General features: G+C 43.2%; 1 protein-coding gene, 1 long non-coding RNA gene and 1 pseudogene across 2 annotated transcripts in view; 1 reads left to right on the top strand and 2 right to left on the bottom strand.

Moving 5' to 3' along the window:
- Positions 1-678: 678 nt before the first annotated feature.
- Positions 679-1,732, bottom strand: LOC144233685 (eukaryotic translation initiation factor 4B-like; annotated as a pseudogene).
- A 6,142-nt stretch (positions 1,733-7,874) lies between these two features.
- On the bottom strand, positions 7,875-10,978 carry LOC144233660 (uncharacterized). Its single transcript, XR_013335728.1, has 2 exons — positions 10,457-10,978; positions 7,875-8,201 (listed from the first exon to the last, which is right to left on the bottom strand). It is a non-coding gene; the product is annotated as an uncharacterized LOC144233660 (long non-coding RNA).
- Positions 10,979-11,399: 421 nt separating this feature from the next.
- EIF2AK3 (eukaryotic translation initiation factor 2 alpha kinase 3) overlaps positions 11,400-19,259 on the top strand; it is a 63,364-nt gene continuing 55,504 nt past the window's right edge. The window contains 2 exon segments of the mRNA XM_077766692.1: positions 11,400-11,735; positions 11,738-11,813. Of these exon segments, the coding sequence (XP_077622818.1) occupies positions 11,591-11,735; positions 11,738-11,813 (221 nt within the window). The 5' untranslated portion in view covers positions 11,400-11,590.

The raw sequence follows: 19,259 nt of genomic DNA, 5'->3' as shown, positions 1-19,259 counted from the left end.
AAACTGATGACTGATGGGTGTGTGGGGGGGAGGGGGAAATGGGCATGGAGGAGGGCACTTGTGGGGATGAGCACTGGGTGTTATATGGAAACCAACTTGACAATAAACTACTTGCAAAAAAATAAAAAATAAAAAAATTAAAAGTCTCTTTCCTGGTTGTACAAATCTGTCAATATATTAGAAAATACTGAATTGTACACTTAAATAGGTGAATAGTATATGAATCACATCTCAATAAAGCTACTAAAAAAGGGAAAAGCGTCCCTCTTAATCTCTTACCCTGTGCCTTGGCCACCCTGTGTGTTTTCCCAGAAAAAAAAACTGTGATCAGTTTTCTTCTTCCAAAGATATAGAGGTATAGAAATAGAGACATAGAAATATACATGTATTTCTTTCCTTCATCTTTTTTCTTTTCTTTTCTTTTTTCTTTAAGCAGGAAAATGTTGTACCTTCTCCCTCTTTTGAATATAAAACCCTTGAGAGACAGATGGAGTCTGACTGCCAGGATGGTAGATGTACTGGCCGTGTGGCCATAGAAGGGAGGCGCAGGCAGGCACCAGAGCTGTAAACTGGGTTCCCAGGCAGGGTGAGTGGAGTTGAGGCTGAATTGGTGTAAGGGTGGGAGATGGAGCAAACCAGAGACTTTAAGGAAGGCTTCGCTTAGCCACCCCATGGTGCTCAAATGGACCATGAGGTGCTAGTAGAGGAATCATCCTCCTTGGAAGTACTCCAAGGCTTTAGACTCAGTTTGTTGGGGGCCTCAATGCTTATAATCATCCTGAGAGCAATAATCTCTGAAGCTCCATGACCCATTATCTCCTCTGTTATATCTGTTTTCATAGCGGTCCCTTTCCCCTCAGTAGCCATCATCCCTATGGTACCTATGACCAAATGCTCTTCTGCCCTGCCTATCCTGGAATCAGAGCCTCTGTCGTAGTCTCTGCTGCTTCAGACATCATAGTGATATAGTGATACCAGCCCCCATATCAATCCATATCCTGATGTGGGCCATCAGGGTACCATACTCCAATGTCCATCATAATACTGGCCTGCATCATAACTATCTTGACACTTGTCTCCAAAGCTATTATCACCTCTTCTAGGTAGATGGTAGTGAAAGCTGTCTGTTGCGAGATGGGCCCTCCAGTGGGTATCTGTTTTGTCAGAATCCTGATTTCTGTCTTGACCCAAACAATGACTGTTCCCGTTTTTTTTTTCTGTGTTTGAGCAGCAACATCCACTTAGATTCTCCTATTACATAGAGACTCTTCATTTGAGGCTCAGGGCACTGAGCAAGGAATCAAACTCAGGTCCTCAAACTTAGCATAACCAAAATCTCTGAACCTCTCTGGGTTGCTGGGTTCGCATGGTCAATGTACAGCAGCAGTGATATTGAATCCTCCAAAGAATTCCTTTATGGAGTCTTCTGTCACAGCATAAGGCAAGTTCCCTAGAAAAACAGTGAGGGTGGCAATTTGGGAAGATGGGCCTGCTCAATATTGGGTTCCTGAGCAGCCCATGGAATGGTGGGCAGATAGAATGGGCAGCTGGAGGAGTCCTCTACAAATGTGCCAAGTGGTTGAAATATCTCCTTCCAGGTTAGCTGTCTCATCCGTCCAGCTGACTGTTTCAGGGACATAGGTCCTTCCTCCACCAGTTCCCCATCCTCAGCCAGAAAGTCTGTTAAGGAGACAGTCTTCCCTGTCTCATTCTTTTTTGCTGGGGCTGCCATGTTGGGAGAGGGAGAGCGATTGACCCATTTATGATTATGAAATGTCCCCCCTTATTTTTAGTAATCTTTTGTGCTTTAAAGTTGTCATTACCATAGAGTGGGAGAAAATATTTGCAAAAGATATACCTAAGAAAGGACTGTTATCCAAAATATACAGAGCACTCTCAAAACTCAACAATAAGAAAAAGAACAACAATAAGAAAAAGAACAACAATAAAAAAAGATGGGCAAAAGACCCAAACACACACCTCACTAAAGAAGATATATAGGGGCGCCTGGGTAGCTCATTTGGCTGAGGATCCAACTTTGGCTTAGGTCATGATCTCATGGTTCATGACTTGGAGCCCTTTATTGGGCTCCCTGCCATCAGTGAGGATCCTGCTTTCGGGTCCTCTGTCCCCCCTTATCTCTGCACCTCCCACGCTTGTGCTCTCTCTTAAAAATAAATGAACATAAAAAAAAAGAAGATGCATAGATGGCAAAATAAGCATATAAAAACATGTTCAAATTATGTGTTATTAGGGAAATGCAAATTAAAATGAGATACCATCATACANGTTTCTCTCTCAGAAAAAAAAAAAAAATTAAAAAAAAAAAAAAAAGAACAGCTAAAATCCAAAATAATGACAATACCAAATTCTGGTGAGGATACAGAACAACAGAAACCCTAAATCATTATTGGTGGGAATATAAAACGATATAGCTGCTTTGGAAGACAGTTTGTTGTTTTCTTACAAAACTAAATAAACTCTTACCTTTTACCCAGTAGAGTTGAAAACTTATGTCCACACAAGAACTTGCACATGGATGTTAACAGCAACTTTGTTCATGATTGCCCAAACCTATATGCAACCAAGATGTTGTTCGGTAGGTGAATGGATAAATAAACTGTGGTCCATCCAGACAATGGAATATTATTCAGCACGAAAAAAGAAATGAACTATTTATCAAACCATGAAATGACATGGAGGAAGCAAACGTATGTAGGATATTAATCATAATTATTTTATAGTCTGTGTCTGATATCTCCAGTATTTCAGTCTCTTGTGGATCTGATCTACTTCTGTGTTCTTCTTCTGATTTTCAGTCACTTGGTTCTACTTATTGACATAACTTGTAGATTTTTGTTCAAATGCTAAACACTGTGTATGAATAATTGTAGAAGCTCTATATGTTTTCCTTTTCCAGAGATCATTTAGCTTTCTTCTGGCAGAAAGAATAGAGGGAGGTCATCCTAACCTGATAAGGGTATATAGTATTTTGAAGCTAGTTTTTTAAAGGCAAGTTTATTTCTACTTTTTCTTTATTTCCAGGCTGTCTAAAGTCTCTGCTGGAGATGTTTTTCAGAGTTCCCACTTCTTGCTGGGTTTTGACTTCCACTTTTTGACTCCCCAGCTCAATGAGACCATTTCACTTTTCAGCCTGTTATCTCCTTCTTTCTGCTTAGGCTTTTGATATCCTACCTGCATGGTGCATGGCTAAGGAGTCAGCAAATGTCTTAGTGGGAAAAGGGGCTGGAGTGTTAACTCACTTTTCAATAATTCTCTTTTCTCTGGGATCTGAGCCCTTCCAATCCTGGCTCTCTTGCTAGCTGTGAACTCCATGTTGTGTTCTGCCCCAAGACTCCTAAAATCTCCCTAAAATGCACCTCTCTGCTTGGGTCTAGGTCCTGCACTTTTTGCTTATAATTCAGCAAATGTCTCAGGGGGGAATGATGGAGAATGTCACCCTGATCTCACATTTTCTTTCTTTCCTAGTCTTAGCCCTTTGAGTCCCAGGGACCTTGGTTGCTTTCTGATACCTTCAAAGTTTTGTTTGTTAAAGAAATCTAATTTACCATCATTCTCAGTGAGAGATATGTCCTAAAATTAGCTCTTAGATCAGAGCTGGAAGTATATGACCAAATGCTGACAGCTAAGATACAGCCTTCAGTCTGGCCCCCTTATAAAATTATGTGTGGGGTGAGGACTGGATTCTCCCATCATTTTTTTTTATTTGAACCACATAGAACTTAGAGGATACCATGTTTTTTGGTTTTTGACAGAATGAATCTTTTTATTTTTTCTTCTTTCCTTTTCTTTTTATCTTTTTTGTTTTCAAGCAGGGGTGAGGGGCAGAGGGGGAGAGAGAGAAAATCTGAAACAGGCTCCACACTCAGCATGGAGCCAGATGCAGGGCTCGATCCCACAACTCTGAGATCATGACTTGAGCCAAAATCAAAAGTCCAATGCTCAGTCAACTATGCCACCCAGGTGCTCCCAAGGAATGAATCTTCTATAATATAAATATGCAACTTATTTTTTTCTCTGTTGCTTATAACAATTAAAATAGTATTACTTGGTGTTAATTCAATAAAAACAAATGTGGGGTGCTTAGTGGCTTAGTTGGTTAAGTGTCAGGCTCTTGAATTCAGCTCAGGTCATGATCCCATGGTTCATGGGATCCAGCCCAATGTTGGGCTCTGTGCTGGTAGCAGGAGCCTGCTTGGGATTTTCTTGCTCTCCCTCTCTCACTGCGCCTCCACCACATGTGTGCATGTTCTCTCTCTCCCTCAGAATAAATAAACAAACATTAGGGGGGCCTGGGTGGCTTAGTCGGTTAAGCGTCCGACTTTCGCTTAGGTCATGATCTCGCGGTTCGTGGGTTCGAGCCCCGCGTCGGGCTCTGTGCTGACTGCCAGCTCAGAGCCTGGAGCCTGTTTCAGTCTGTGACTCCCTCTCTCTCTGACCCTCCCCTGCTCACGCTGTCTCTCTCTCTCTCCTAGAAGTAAATAAAACATTTAAAAAAAAAATAAAGAAAGAAACAAACATTAAAAAATAAACATAAATGCAAGCTCGGGTCTGAAATGCCAAAGAGGTTTAGCCAGATGATCCAATAATTATATTTAATTAAAAAAAATGATCACTTAGGGGTGTCTGAGTGGCTGGGTCAGTTGAGCATGTCCAACTCTTGATTTCTGCTCAGGTCATGATCCCAGGATAGTGGGATCGAGCCTTGCATTGGGCTCCACTCAGAGTGTGGAGCCAGAGCCGTCTTAAGATTGTCTCTCTCTCTCTCTCCCTCTGCCCTTTTTCCCTGCTTTCTCTCTCTCTCTCAAATAAAATAAGATAAATCATCATCCAAATAAAAACATAATATTAAAAAATAAGTTATTCTGTACTTGAGGACCATTAGGAATATATTGACGTGGGGCTTGAACCCACAAACTGAGAGGTCATGACCTGAGCTGAAATAAGATGCTCAACCCACTGAGCCACCCAGGCACCCCTATTTATTATTTTTAGAGAGAGTGCGCACGCGCATGTGTGTGCCCATGCGCACATGGGGGAGGGGCAGAGAGAGAGAATCCCAGGCAGTCTCTGCGCTGTCAGCACAGAGCCCAGTGTGGGGCTCCATCTCATGAACCATGAGATCAAGACCTGAAACCAAAATCAACAGTCCAATGCTTTACCGACTAAACCACTTAGGCACCCCTCCTTTTTCTACTTAAGAGTTTAGCCTCTAAAAATCTCTGAGACTCACCTTTTTTTGGAGAAATGGCATGTATAATTGGACACACACACACACACACACACACAGCCCGTATTTATTTGCATGTGTGGGTATATAGGTAGGGATTTGTTTTTGCACTTATGCGCACATGCCTGCAGAGCCCACTTTTGGAGAGATCTCCAAGGGGACCAGAAATGATCATTTATATCTGTCCAGGACTAGACTGAACTGTGTACATTCAGGAGTTGATAATTATCAGTTACTATCCCCCTGAAGTCTCAATGCATTTCCTTAGACTCAGTCACTCAGATAAGGGAAGTCATGATGGGTGTGGTAGAATAAAGTATGTTCACAAATCTCTACCCTATAGTAGTAATACACATCTCCACTCTAGCCATGGCCTCTTGGTATACGGCTATGCTTCTCTGCCCTTTGACTTTGCACTTGGCAGTGTGGCATACATTGGCCCCAAGGATGTTAGCAGACATATAAAAGCAGAGGTCTGAAATATACACGTGTGGTGTTCTTTCTTATTGTTAAGTAGCATTCCATCACGTGGTGGAATTGCAACTTGTCTATCCATTCAGTAGTTGATAGACATTTTCAGTGTTTCCAGTTTGGGCAATTATGAGGAAAGCTGCTATAAACATTCACATATAGGTCTTTGTGTGAACATATGTTTTTATTTCTCTTGGGTAAAAATCTAGGAATGGACTGCTGGGTCTTATGGTGAGTGTATGTCTAATTGTATAAAGGGTGGCCAAAGTGTTTCCAAAATAGTTTTACCATTTTACATTCAGACCAACAATATATGAGGTTCCAATTGCTCCACATCCTCACCAGCACTTGATAAGTTTTTCTTTCAAGGCTGTTCTAATAGATACATTGTGTGTGTTGCTTTGAAGCAATTGTTCATGCTAGATTCAGGCACAGATATAATTGGTTATTCTTATACACAGCACATGTAGTAGATTGGGTTTTTGCTCTCTTAAATCCCGTACCCATGTCCTTTGTCATGTGACTTTTTAGTTTCTCTCCTGAGAGGCATATTTTCCTGCCTTGATACCAGACCTGGTCATATGCTTGCCTTAGCCATTGGAACATGAGTGAAAGTGCCAGTACTGCAGTTCTACTTTTTTTTTTTGAGAAAGAGAATGTGTACGTCCATGTGAGCAGGGGAGAAGGGCAGAGGGAGAGAGAGAACCCCAAGCAGGTTCCATGCTCAGCGTGGGGTCAATGTGGGACTCAATCCCATGACCCTGGGATCATAACCTGAGCTGAAATCAAGAGTTGTATGCTCAATCAACTGAGCCACCCATGCAGCCAACAGTTCTGATTCCATTTTTTTTTGTTTACTTATTAATTTTGAGAGAGAGAGAGAAAGCATGAATGGGGTGGGGGCAGAGAAAGAGGGAGAGAGAATTCTGATACAGCGCAGAGCCCAACATGGGGCTTGATCCCACAAACCATGAGATCATGACCTGAGCCAAAATCAAGAGTTGGGCACTCCACCGACTGAGCCACCAAGGTGCCCCCTGACTCCGGTTTTAAGAGGCCCTGTAATGTCCACTCATCTTTCTTGTGTTTCTGCCATTGCCAAAAGAAAAATGTGTTCTGGCTAGATCAAACCCCCAGATGAAGGGCATGAGTTCCTTAGGGGTATAAATGTTTCATAAGCACAAAATGGTAAGATGCTCAAAATCATTAGTCATCAGGGAAATGCAAACCAAAACCACAATGAAATACCACTGCATACTCACAAGTAAAGCAAAAATTAAAAGACTAACAGTACTAAATGATGTTGAGGATATTGAACAACTTGAAGTTTCATATGCCATTGGTAGCAGTATAAAGTGAAACCACTTTGGAATATAGCTTGGCTTATTGGACATTTACATATCTTCTTTTCTTTTAAGTTTATTTATTTATTTTGAGAGAGAGAGAGAGTGAGAGCAGGAGAGGGCAAAGAGAAAGGGGAGAGAGAATCCCAAGCAGGCTCCACACTGTCAGCACAGAGCCCGATGCTGGGCTCGATCTCATGAACCATGAGATCATGACTGAGCAGAAACGAAGAGTCAGACGCTTAACCAACTGAGCTACCCAGGCACCCCTGGATGCTGACACATCTTCTCTAGTGAAATTGCTAGTCAAAGCATTTACGAAGGGAAGAATTGATATGGGTAGGCACTCAACAGAGTATGCCGCACAGTGAACTATACAGCGCTCTATCAGTTGACTATTGCCAAATAATGCTGTGTAACAAACCATCTCCAGGTGCAATGGCTTAAAACAACAAAAATTTACCCTCTCACATCCTTCACGCAGGGGTTGACTGATTTAGCCCGAGTATGAATACTGTTTGGCAGATTCTTATCAATTTAACACGCATCAACTACATGAGCCAATATTCCACTTCTAGGCATTTACTCAAGAGAAATAAAAATGTACACCTACACAGAGACTTGTCCATGCATGTTTATAGCAGTTTTATTTTCAATAGCCCCAACCTGGAAACATCCCAATGTTACAACAATACACAATGGAATACTACTCAGCAATAAAAATGAAAAAAATGTTGGTACATGCAAGATCATGCATGAATTTTAAAACATTATATCGAGTGAAAGAAGCCAGACACAAAAAGAGCATATACTGTACAATTACATTAAAAATTCTGGAAAATCTATTGTGACAGAAGACAGATCAGTGATTACCTGCGGGCCTGGAGTGGAAGAAGGATCTGTGAGGAGACACGAGGAAGCTCTCAGGCAAGGTGGAAATGTTCTGTTATCTTGACTGGTGGATATGCCCGCTGAAACCTATCCAAGCAGGCACTTCCCATAAGTACATGTATTATACTTTGACAAAGTGGATTACAAGTTCTCCCCTTCATCCTCACTAGCAGAACCCCAATTTTGTTCAGCGTGCCAGTAGGATTCCTTTGCAGCTCCAGATGATGATTTGACATGGTCCTGGCCTGGGAAAGGGAAGTAGAAGTCCCTTAGTGGGGCTTTTAGGAAACCTCTTGCCAGAGGGCAAATTCAGGCAGCACCAGATACAGGCTTTCTCTGCACATAGACTGAACTGAGGATTCTAAATCGCTGGTCTGTATTGCTCACCTTTGGGACAATGCTCAGTTTCAAAATCTCAATTCTAAACTGGGCAGCCCTGGCTCAGATACTTAAGCACACCAGCTTCCTTTTCTGGCTCAGACTTATCGACCAGCTATCCTGCCTGGTCCCAATGGTACTTACACTTCCCTGAGGAACTAACACTTACAGGCCAGGGGGTCCCAGGCAGCTGCCACGACTCTCCAAGCTGCCCCCCAACTGGTAGGTGTTCTCTTGCTTCCTTCAAGTGATTTTCCCAGTCAGCTGACCATGACTCAGGATCATGACTCTTCTTTTTCCAAAATGGAAATATTTGCATGTTTTTTTTTTTTCCTGAGTATAAAGCTTGACCCTCCTTACTGGCATTTTCCACCACTGTGCTCTTCTGTCTGTGCCTTTGCATCTTGACACTTATCTTTGTTTCCATCATATAAATATATGTGTGATTATTACAATAGTGGCTGTCTCCCTAACCAGATAAATGTGAAGTTTCAGAAGGGTAAGGATCATGCCTGTTTTTTTCATCCCCTTATTCCCATGGAATTCCCTGAATGGTAATGAATAAGTAAATGAACAAAACTTCCACATCAACTGCAGGTGGAAAGCGGACTCCTAATTCATTGGCTCAGATTATCATTTGTGCCATGATCGTTTTTTTGAGAAAGTTAAAAAACCATGAAGATTAGGTTCCCTCAAATATATACACTAGCTAATTTTGAATGAGCCATTACAAGTAGTCAACAAACATTTTTCACCTCATGTTAATTTTTTCACACCTCTCACTTTGGCAAGAGATCTTATTTCCTGTTTTGTTGAGCAAATCAGGATCAGCTAGTTTGAACTCTCTCATCTGTTTTCTCTTTCAATATAAGTTATTCTTTAGGGGTATTTCTTCAACTTTCAACATGGAAGGCATACCTCTGCTTCCTCTGATACTCAGGGATCTTGCTTCCTTAATGACTCCCTTCTATCTACAGCAACAACAATCTCTTCTTGTCCATTTGTCTCTTTCCTTTCTGATGAATGAATTTGTTCATTCAGCCAATAAGTATTTATTAAACATTTACTAAACACCTTGCATTGTTTTAGGCTCTATTGAGGAATATGTTAAAGAGCAAATCTTCATTAGAACTTATATAGGAGTGGAAGTAGACAGATAATAAGCAAAACAAATATATAAATGATAGCGTTGGGGTGCCTGGGTGAGGCAATTGGTTAAGTGTCCGATTCTCTGTTTCTGCTCAGGTCACGATCTCTCAGTTTCATGAGTTCGAGCCCCGCATCAGGCTCTGTGCTGACATGGCAGTGCGAAGCTTGCTTGGGATTTTCTCTCTCCTTCTCTCTCTGCCTCTCCCCCACTCATACTGTCTCTGTCTCTCTCAAAAGTAAATAAACTTAATAATGATAGTATTTAAGGCCTAAGGAGAGTAGGGGAGGAGTTTAGGAAGAGACCTGTGGGAGGAATTTCAATTTTAAAAGGCTGGTCCAGAGAGGCTTCACTGGGAAGGTAAGAGAACCTTGAAAGAAGTAAAGGAACAAGTCTTTTGAGTATCTGGGTGTTAGGGGCTGAAGAATGTACGTCCCCCCATTTCCAAATTCCTATGAAGCCCTTACCCCCAGTACCTCTGAATGTAAGTATTTTTGGAGATACAGCCTTTAATGGGGGGTGATTCAGTTAAAATGAGGCCTAATGAGGGTTATGACCTGGTCTGTTGGGCAGGAAAACCAGTGAAAAGTGTTTTACACAGGAAAACACAGATGATACGATGAAGTCAGAATTGTCCTTTTAAGTTAGCATTGATGGCTTCAGTGACAGCAGTTTTGGTAGAATTGAGCTTGAAAGCCTGACTGTAGTGTTTTTGAGAGGAAGAGAAGAATTGAAGACAAGTTTAAAACACTAGAGAGTTTCACTGTATTGAAGAGCAAGGAAATGTGGTAGGAGGTGGAAGAGGAAGTGGGGCTTTTTGTTTGTTTTGCTTTAGGACAGATGAAATTAGAGGATGTTTGTATGCCAATATCTTTCAAAAAAACGTCAGAGTTTTGATGAGGCAATAGCCTCCCAGCTACAGCCTCCCAACTACCTTCCTCATCTATGAATACGCTGCTGATGGATGCATCTTACCGTTTCATTCATCTGCTCACAAATTTTCACGGTCTTTTTAACTGTTGTATGAAAAGTTCCAACGCCTTAGATGAACATTCCTATTTTCTCCAGTTTGACCTTCTGCAGTCTTATCTTTCTTCGTCAGAGCCCTATAAGTGAGGTACAAAGCATGCCAGTAGGCATGTGACTTTAGACAAACTAGTCAACGTACGGGGTATGGGCTCCTTCCCCTTTATAACGAGGAAGAGGGCGTGTCAGGTAGACTGGATCCTCTATAGATCGGCATCCCTAGCAGGCAGTAATTCTCAGCACCATCGCGGCCACAAGCAGGATACTCTCCTGAGCCCATCTTGCCCCTTCCACTTCTGGGGACAGCACGTCCTGTGCGGCCACTTGTTTTCCCTCCTTCGCTTTTGCTTTTCCAAACAGAACAGGTTTTAGAAGAGCCACAACGGCAGCTCCTTTAAGGTCGGCCGCCTCCCCGCCACCAGGGACTCGCCTCCCACTTTTCCTTTCACTTGGGACCTTCCTCTCCACAGTCAGAATCGGCCACGTAGTAAGTGCCGCTTCCAACCAATCAAGGAGAAGTTAGCCCAGACCTTTGAGGAGCATCCACTGCTACCAATGACCTTCAAGTCTTCTCTAGCGCCTCATTTTGAGGGGCAAGGCCAACCCCAGCGATGGCAAATCTGCTCCGGGGAAATGTGTTCCGGGTACTGAGGGACTTGCCAATCAGGTAAGAACATTGAGGGAAGGGCCGTTTCTCATTGGCAACCGCCTCCGGGAGGGGGCCGGGCCTCGGGAGACGACAGTACGATTTGATTGGTAGGCGTGATGTTGACATCCGGGAAAAGCCCACCTTCTCCAACAGGGCGAACCTAGGTCTCCAGAGTGGCGGTGTCCGCAGCCAATCAGAGAGGAGACGCGCGGAAAGTTTGTTCAATGGGCGATGACCGTGGGAGGTTGTCACTCGGGTGGCTGTGGCAGAGGCCGGGCTAAGACGTGGCCGGGCAAGCTCCACTCAGCAGCCCAGACCGTCCGGGAGGCGGCGGGTTCCGTAGCGCGTCCTGGTCTTGATCGGAGGCTTTCAGCAGCGGGAGACGCGGGCGCCGGCGGCTGCACCTCCATGTTTCTGCGCGGGGAGGGACGCTGATGGAGCGCGCCACCCGCCCTGGGCCGCTCGTGCGGGCTCTGCTGCTGCAGCTGCTGCTGGGGCTCGCGGCTGGCACGGTGGCCGCAGCTCGCGCCACCGACCTCCCCACGCCGAAGGTGGAGGCGGCGTTCGGCCTGGGCGCCGCGGNCCCGCGGCCGCAGTCGAGCAGGAGACGCGGGAGCCGGAACCCGACGACGAGGCCGAGCTACAGCCGCGAGGCAGGTGAGCGGCGCGGGCTGAACGCCCTGGACGGCGACCCGGGAGGCCACTTGTTTACGCATGCGCTTCGCAGAGGCAAGGGGGTCCGTGGTTCCCCCTCGGTAGTGGCCTCTAGCACACGGAGACAGTGGTGACCCGGGGGTGAGTGCAGGGCCACGTTCCCCGCCCCCCCTCCCCGGCCAGCGACGGGCCTCTCTCCGGTCCTCGCTTGCTGGCGAAAGCAGCATCCTCGAGGATGTCTGAGGGATGCCCAGGGAATGGAGCGCAAAGGTGGGAAAGAAACAGCACTTCCCCTCTTTTATTGTTTTCTAATTTTATTCACGTTGCAGAGACTCCCTCCCCTTTTTATTTAGTCTTCTGTGGATCACCCCATATCTCTGCTGGGTGACAGCTGTTTGGGGAAAGGACTTTACAAAAACGGTTTCTATAATTCCCTTTAAACACACCCCCTGCAGTGGCCCCTGGACCAGGGGTGAGGTGAGTGTTGCTCTAATTGAGATCTGCAGAACATCCGCATCAGATCGCCTGCGGATGCTGGTTAACTGTACAGATTTCTAGGCCCCACCCCAGTTGTGCCGGATTAGACTTTCTTGGGGGTAAGAACCTGGAATCGGCAAGTTTAGCAAGCACTCAAGGCAATTCTTGACACACTAAAGTTTAAGAGCTGTGGGTAGGTCTTGAATTTTGGCAGTTCCTTGATATTAAGAGGACTTAAGCTATCGAAACATTTAAGATCCGGTTGTCTTGATGGATTTGGTTAGCCTCCTTAAAAGTGTTACTTCAAGATACATACATAAAATGGAAGACATTTTAATAGTAAAATGTATAGTAAAGTAAAAGTAAAAATAGTGAAGTATTTTGCAGGCAGCTAATCTCAGCACAAGTGGGGAGAAAGTGATGTCCCCTCTATCAAACAGAGTGAGAGAAGGAGATTAGGTAAATTAAACCAGGGAGAACTAGGAACTGTATTAGAAAGTATTGTAAGCTTGTAATTTAGCTTAACAAGTTAGATTTAATTTTCAGTTGAATACCAGAACTTTAATCTATGTGCCTGGAGGCTACTAAAGTAGGATAAGTACCAAAATTTTCTAGACCCTATTTGAATATTTACATGTAGATTTTTTTTTCCTATTAAGTAGCAGATATTTAACAAATTTTCCGAGATTTTGCTAATGAATTAACTTTCCCGAAACAGTGTTTTTGTTTACCTTAAACTTCGGAGGCCTCTATTGAAAGTAAGTTACCTGATGTAAAGTAGATGTTTCATTTTTCTTAGGGACAGGTCCGCTGCAGCAGGGACTTATTGGCACATACAGCCCTCAGGACGCCCTGGGGTTAACAGAGGGCAGGCAGATAGTCCCTGTTTTGCAGGAGGAGCAGTGTGTATTCTAGCAGCGAGGATTACATGAGGTGACCCATAATGACATGACAGAGCAGAAGCAGTGCAAATCAAGTGCCTGGGTGTCCCAGGGTTTTTGTGGTGTTCAGTGGGTGGAGTTTGGGGGTGAAGCAGGTAAAAAAATCAGAAAAGGTTGTGGCAGAATGAGTTGGTTTGTGAAATGTGAGTAGGATCATGGTGAGCAGATGCTGGACCTGAGGCAGCAGGAAGAGGCACAGAAGCTGAAAAGTATGTTTAGGGAACAGTTTTGCCTGTATACCTGTGTGTGTGTGTGTGTGTGTGTATGAGAGAGATACAGACATGCACCTGTGATATGTGCTAGGTCGGGAGTTGTGGAAGATGAGGTCAAAACAATAGGTTGGGACCAGATTGTTATGTAGAGTCTAACACTGGTAGCATTGGTCCTCACCTGGGAGCATGTTAGAAATCCGAATCAGACACCACCCAGATCCACTGAAGGAGTGTCTGTTTTATTACACGATCGCCATATGGTTCCCAAGCATGTTACAGTTGGAGAAGCGTTGTGTAAAGTATCTTGAATGCCAGGTCTCATTAAAGTTTGTTGTTAAGTGGATATAGAACAGAGGGGATAGATTTGAGAGGTTTGAGGCAGAATCTTGGTTCCTGGTAAATGAATTGATGTCTTCTTCTCTTGACACCCCCATCTGTGGATTGAGACGGGGTAGCCAGAAGATGGGGGTACACATGGGGAAGTGGGGAGATTGAGGAGGGCAGGGAAGAAAAAGGAAGGCGCTCAGTGTTGGGACATGATGACCTGGAGGTACAGGCAGGCCATCCAGAAGGAGTGATTTGGGAAGCAGCAATGATGATTGCCCGTAGTTGGAAAGAAATCAGGGTACAGAGTTGAAGCTGTAAGAAAGAGGAGGCTCGTGATAAGACCTCAAGAAATGCCTTCTATTTGGGGTGCCTAGGTGGCTCAGTTGGTTAAGTGCCCAACTTCAGCCTGGTCATGATTTCGCGTGTGCTGACAGCTCAAAGTCTGAAGCCTGCTTCGGATTCTGTGTCTCCTTCTCTCTCTCTCTGCCCCGCCCCTGTTCTCTCTCTCTCTTTCTGAAAATAAATAAACATTTTTAAAAAATTAGAAAAAAAAGAGAAATGCCTTATGTTTTAGAGAAGATGAGCCAGCAGGAGAGACAAATCCCGCCGGCTGGGCTGGAGGTATAAGGTGAGGACTGAGAAGAATGAGGGCTTTGGTGGTATGCACACAGAAAAGAATTTACGTGAAGCAACAGAGTGCCAGATTGCAAGATGGTAAGGATTCATCCGTCCTATTCAGCCCCACTCCCTCCTTCCCGCTCTGCTCAGCCTGCCTGACCGCAGGCAAGTTCTAGGAGTGGTTATCCATTCAGAGGAGGGAGCCTGTAGGGACAGGTTGAAAAAGAAACGAACAGAGGAGGAGGTGGAAGCAGTTGGAGAGGATCTACTTGGCAAACAGGAGGACCACTTCTTTCTCAGGCACAAGGAGAGTGAAAGTAGAGGAGCTGTAATGCCTGGCAGAGAGGAAGTGATCTGGGGCAAACAGAATCTTCCAGGAAGAGATAGTCCTGTGGTTAGGGGTCTGCCTGGTAGTTTGAGATAGTGGGGAAAGTTTGAGAAGCCTTGGATAAGTAAATTGATAGAGTCAACGAAAGATGCACATGCGGGTTAATGAAACTTCTTTCTAAGTGCTCTTTAAAACGGTGAAAAACCAGAGAATATCAGTGTTCCATAATAATTGACCAATATCCTGTTTGTTTAAAGGAGGAGGAACAGATTCGAATTAACCAAGCGTTTATTGCAAACAGCTGTGAAGAAGAACTATGGTACTTGCAAAACTGTTTTAAAAAGAGGGAGGTGGGGAATTAAGGTTGTCATATTTGCTCATTGTCTTTTGATGCCCAAGAAGCAGTATGAGACCCGCTGGTTCATTTATTTATTTATTTTCTCTTGGTAGAATTTTCATTGGTTTTATCCTAACTGTTTACATCTCAAGAGCATGTAGATGAGTGAATAAACTTTTTTGTTTCTTTAAAAAGTAGCCAAAATAAACTTGGTTTTTTTATTTAAAAATTTTTTTAAACATTTAATTATTGTTGAGAGATAGAGTGTGAGCAGAGAGGGGCAGAGAGAGACACACACACAGAATCCAAAGCAGGCTTCAGGCTCTGAGCAGTCAGCACAGAACCTGACCCAGGGCTTGAACCCATGAACTGTGAGATAATGACCTGAGCCCAAGTCAGATGCTTAACTGACTGACCCAGGCACCCCCTTTTTGGTTTTTAATGTTTTATTTATTTTTTGATAGAGAGTGCAAGCAGGGGAGGGACAGGGAGAGAGGAGGACAGAGGATCCTAAGTGCGCTCTACACTGACAGGCTGGCAGCAGTGAGCCCAATGTGGGGCTCAAGCTGAGAAACTGCAAAATCATGATCCGAGCCAAAGTCGAATGTTCAAGCGACTGAGCCACCCAGGTGTCCCAACTGGGATTTTTGATAGCAGCCCTGTCAGTGCCTCTGTTAAACCTTACATTTAGTTGAAATTTAAATGGGATAGTCACTGTGGGAAGCTGGGAAGAAAGTTGCGATCTCCTGTCACTGCTAGTTTTTGCGTACATCAGCACGGCTATGAGTTACCAGTTTCCTGACTTCAACACAAACAACAAATTGCTAAGTGTTACTTGGGGTGCCTGTGATGGAATGGGGTAAGGGCTATCGCACTAATTTGTAAAATATTTCTGCCTTTACCCCCTGCCTCTAAGTCCCCTCTAACAGTAGAATTACTGAATTTGATGTTAATCTGTGGTGCTTCTTTGTCTTCTGTAAACTCAATTATTGTATTGAACGATATAACATGAAAATACTCTGCAAATATAAGATTTCATTTTTGGTTTGTTTGTTTGTTTATTTCTGAGAGAGAGAGACAGCATGAGCAAGGGAGGGTCAGAGAGAGGGAGACACAGAATCTGAAACAGGCTCCAGGCTCTGAGCTAGCTGTCAGCACAGAGCCTGATGTGGGGCTCGAACCCACGAACCGTGAGATCATGACCTGAGCCGAAGTCGGACGCTTAACCGACCGAGCCACTCAGGTGCCCTGATGATTTCATTTTTTATTTGTTTCTCCTGTCTGTCCTTTCACAAACTGATCTGCTGTGAATCAGTGGTACAGAGTCTGGTCATCCTCAGATTTTCAGATTCATAATTAAACTTCTTTTCTATTTTTCTTTTTTCTTTTTTTTTTTAAAGCAAATTGTTATTATTTTGATGTTGTATTTATTTCTGAGAGAGAGAAACAGCATGAGCAGGGGAGGATCAGAGAGAGAGGGAGATACAGGATCTGAAACAGGCTCCAGGTTCTGAGCTAGCTGTCAGCACAGAGCTTGATGCAGGGCTTGAACCCATGAACCATGAGATCATGACCTGAGCCGAAGTCAGATGCTTAACCGACTGAGCCACCCAGGTGCCCCTCTTTTTTTTTTCTTTTTTTTTCAGCTAATAGAATACTGTGTACTTGAATACTAAAATCTCAGAAAACAGTGGTAAAAGGGAGCTTAGTCATCTGGTCCCAACACTGCTTACTTTTCTGACCCCAGACTTTTAAAATTAATTAGAAATCATATTTAAAAAAAAATTTGTGCATAATTTTCAAGGCAAGTTATAAGTGAAAATAAACATATGTTAGGCAAGGAGGGGCGCCTGGGTGGCTTAGTTGGTTGAGCGTCTGACTTTCACTTAGGTCATGATCTCGCGGTTCGTGGGTTTGAGCCCTGCGTCGGGCTCCATGCTGACTGCCAGCGCAGGGCCTGGAGCCTGTTTCTGACTGTGACTCCTTCTCTCTCTGACCCTCCCCTGCTCACGCTGTCTCTCTCTCTCTCCTAGAAATAAATAAAACATTAAAAAAAAAAAAAAACATATGTTAGGCAAGTAAGAAATTATCCTTCCTGTTTACAGTTGTCTTTTTAGCTTTATTGAACACCTGGACCCTAGATCTGATATATGATAGGATTGAGGATACTCTTCTTTATTTGAACCCAACAGCCTTTACACAGTAAGCATTTTGCAGAAAGGGACTGGGTTTTCATCAGCGGCTGTGAGCTCTAACTCCAACATGCCTCTTCATTTCCTAAATACTGTTTTTCCCCCTTTCTGTAAGAGAGAAGCTGCTGTACCTTTTCCCAAAATATGGGGATATCAATACAAAGAGGAGAACTTGTGGGTTACAGAACTAAATGTGAGGGGGGAAATTAATTTTAGTTTTTTATATTTCATCCTTTTGCATTTGTAAATGACCATTCTGATTGAAAATGTTCCCTAGAGCAAAGCGGAGTGTGTCCAGAAATGTGTTAATCTAATAGAGAAAGAATATCTGTTACTCATGTTGTTTGTAACATTGAAAACTTAAATGGTATTCTTTAAGGTTTAGCTGATGTGGCAAAGTTATAAAGTATAGCTGCTAATTTTTGACATTGTTTGTTTTGATTTGGGGCAGGGCTAGTCTTGTGATGTGTTTAAATAAAGGAGGTTTGATTTGAAGATTTACTTAGTAGGTGAGGACTGAGAAGTACAGGCCAATTAGTACCAGTTTGTTGTTGGACGAGAACATATGCTTTCTCGAATAAGAGCCTATGTTTAGGTGGAAGATTCTTGGCTACATCAAAAAGCAGATTTAACCAAATCGCATTTTTAATTTTGTAGAAGTTTTTCTGTTTTCCTCTCCCTCCCCTCCAAGAAAGGAAACACGCAATTTAAAATAAGCAGTTGTTAATGTAAAAACTCTTCCCTCAATATAATGTTCTCCTGTCACCTGCTTCTCTTTCACATGGGAAATGTCTACAGGTAGTAAGCTTCCTTTAAAATTATTGCATGAAAAATTTAGCATCTACTTTATCAGATTCTGATAAACTTAATTGTAAATAGGCAGGTTTTCTGATGCCTTAAATCAGAGCAAACAGTTTTTTAAAGTTGGATATTCATCGTGCCATAAATAAGGTCATTTCTGCTCAGTTGAGGGCAAATCAGAGCAATAACAGGATAAGTGGCATCTATTTGATAAGATTTCTGAAACAAACAAAAGCTGTACATTATAGTAGTAATATAGTAGTTGCTACTTATGAAAACTTATCATTAACAGAATGATAGAGTTTAAAAACCTAAATTCAGGCTTCTGTCCAAAACCTCTTATTTGGTGCATGACCTTAGGCAAGTCACATCTTTTCACATCTTTCTCAACTTCTGTTTTCTTTTTGTTTTATATGTATTATGGTGGCTCCCCTGCTAAGATGTTTCATTCAAGCAGCATTGCATTTCATTTAAGGGCCAGGCACTGTTAGGGCCCTCCGGTGGCTGCATGGGCAGCTGAGCTTGCCTTTGAGGCCCAAGTCTGACAGGGAGATCATTGTGTTGAAGAATTAACTATACTATAATGGATAGTGAGTGATAAAGGAGTAATTTGAGAGTAAAGCCAATGGGGATATCAAGTGAGTGAGTCCTTGAATGTGAAGTGTCAAGGCCCATCTAGGCCACAGAGCCCAGAACAGTGATTCCCAAGCCAGGGCTCCTGGATCTCCAAGGTGAAAATGGAGATCCATGAGATTGTCAGTGTTTTTAAATAACCAAATGGAGAGTGGCTATTCAGTGAGGAGAAGGCTAATTAAACAGTCAAGTTTCTTGGGTTTGCACTAGAATTGTATCAAACTTAATATAGTAATCTTAGCTATGTCTTTTAAGAAATGCTCAGTATTTTGATTGGTACTTAAATATTTCCTCTAAAAATGGGGGAGTTCATTAGAAATGATGTTTACTCGGCAAATGAAATCATTTAAGATGCAAGGTAAAGAGTAAAAGGGAACTTTGTTGAAAAGTTTAGAAACCTACGTACATGTGTGTGTGCGCACATGTATATGCGTGTGCGTGCATGTGTGAGGCAGTGGGGTGGGGGACTGTGCCTGATTATGAAAGGCTGTATGTATGTGCTATACCAAGCAGTGTGGCCTTTATTCAGTGAGCACAGGGAGCTTCAGAACTTTATCAGATCTCTGTTACAGAAACAAAACTG

Source organism: Crocuta crocuta, unplaced genomic scaffold (assembly GCF_008692635.1).
Source record: "Crocuta crocuta isolate KB4526 unplaced genomic scaffold, BGI_CrCroc_1.0 scaffold275, whole genome shotgun sequence".
In the NCBI taxonomy this organism is placed as follows: domain Eukaryota; kingdom Metazoa; phylum Chordata; class Mammalia; order Carnivora; family Hyaenidae; genus Crocuta; species Crocuta crocuta.
Note: the sequence above shows the minus strand (reverse complement) of the source record. Positions and strands in the feature narration are given on the sequence as shown.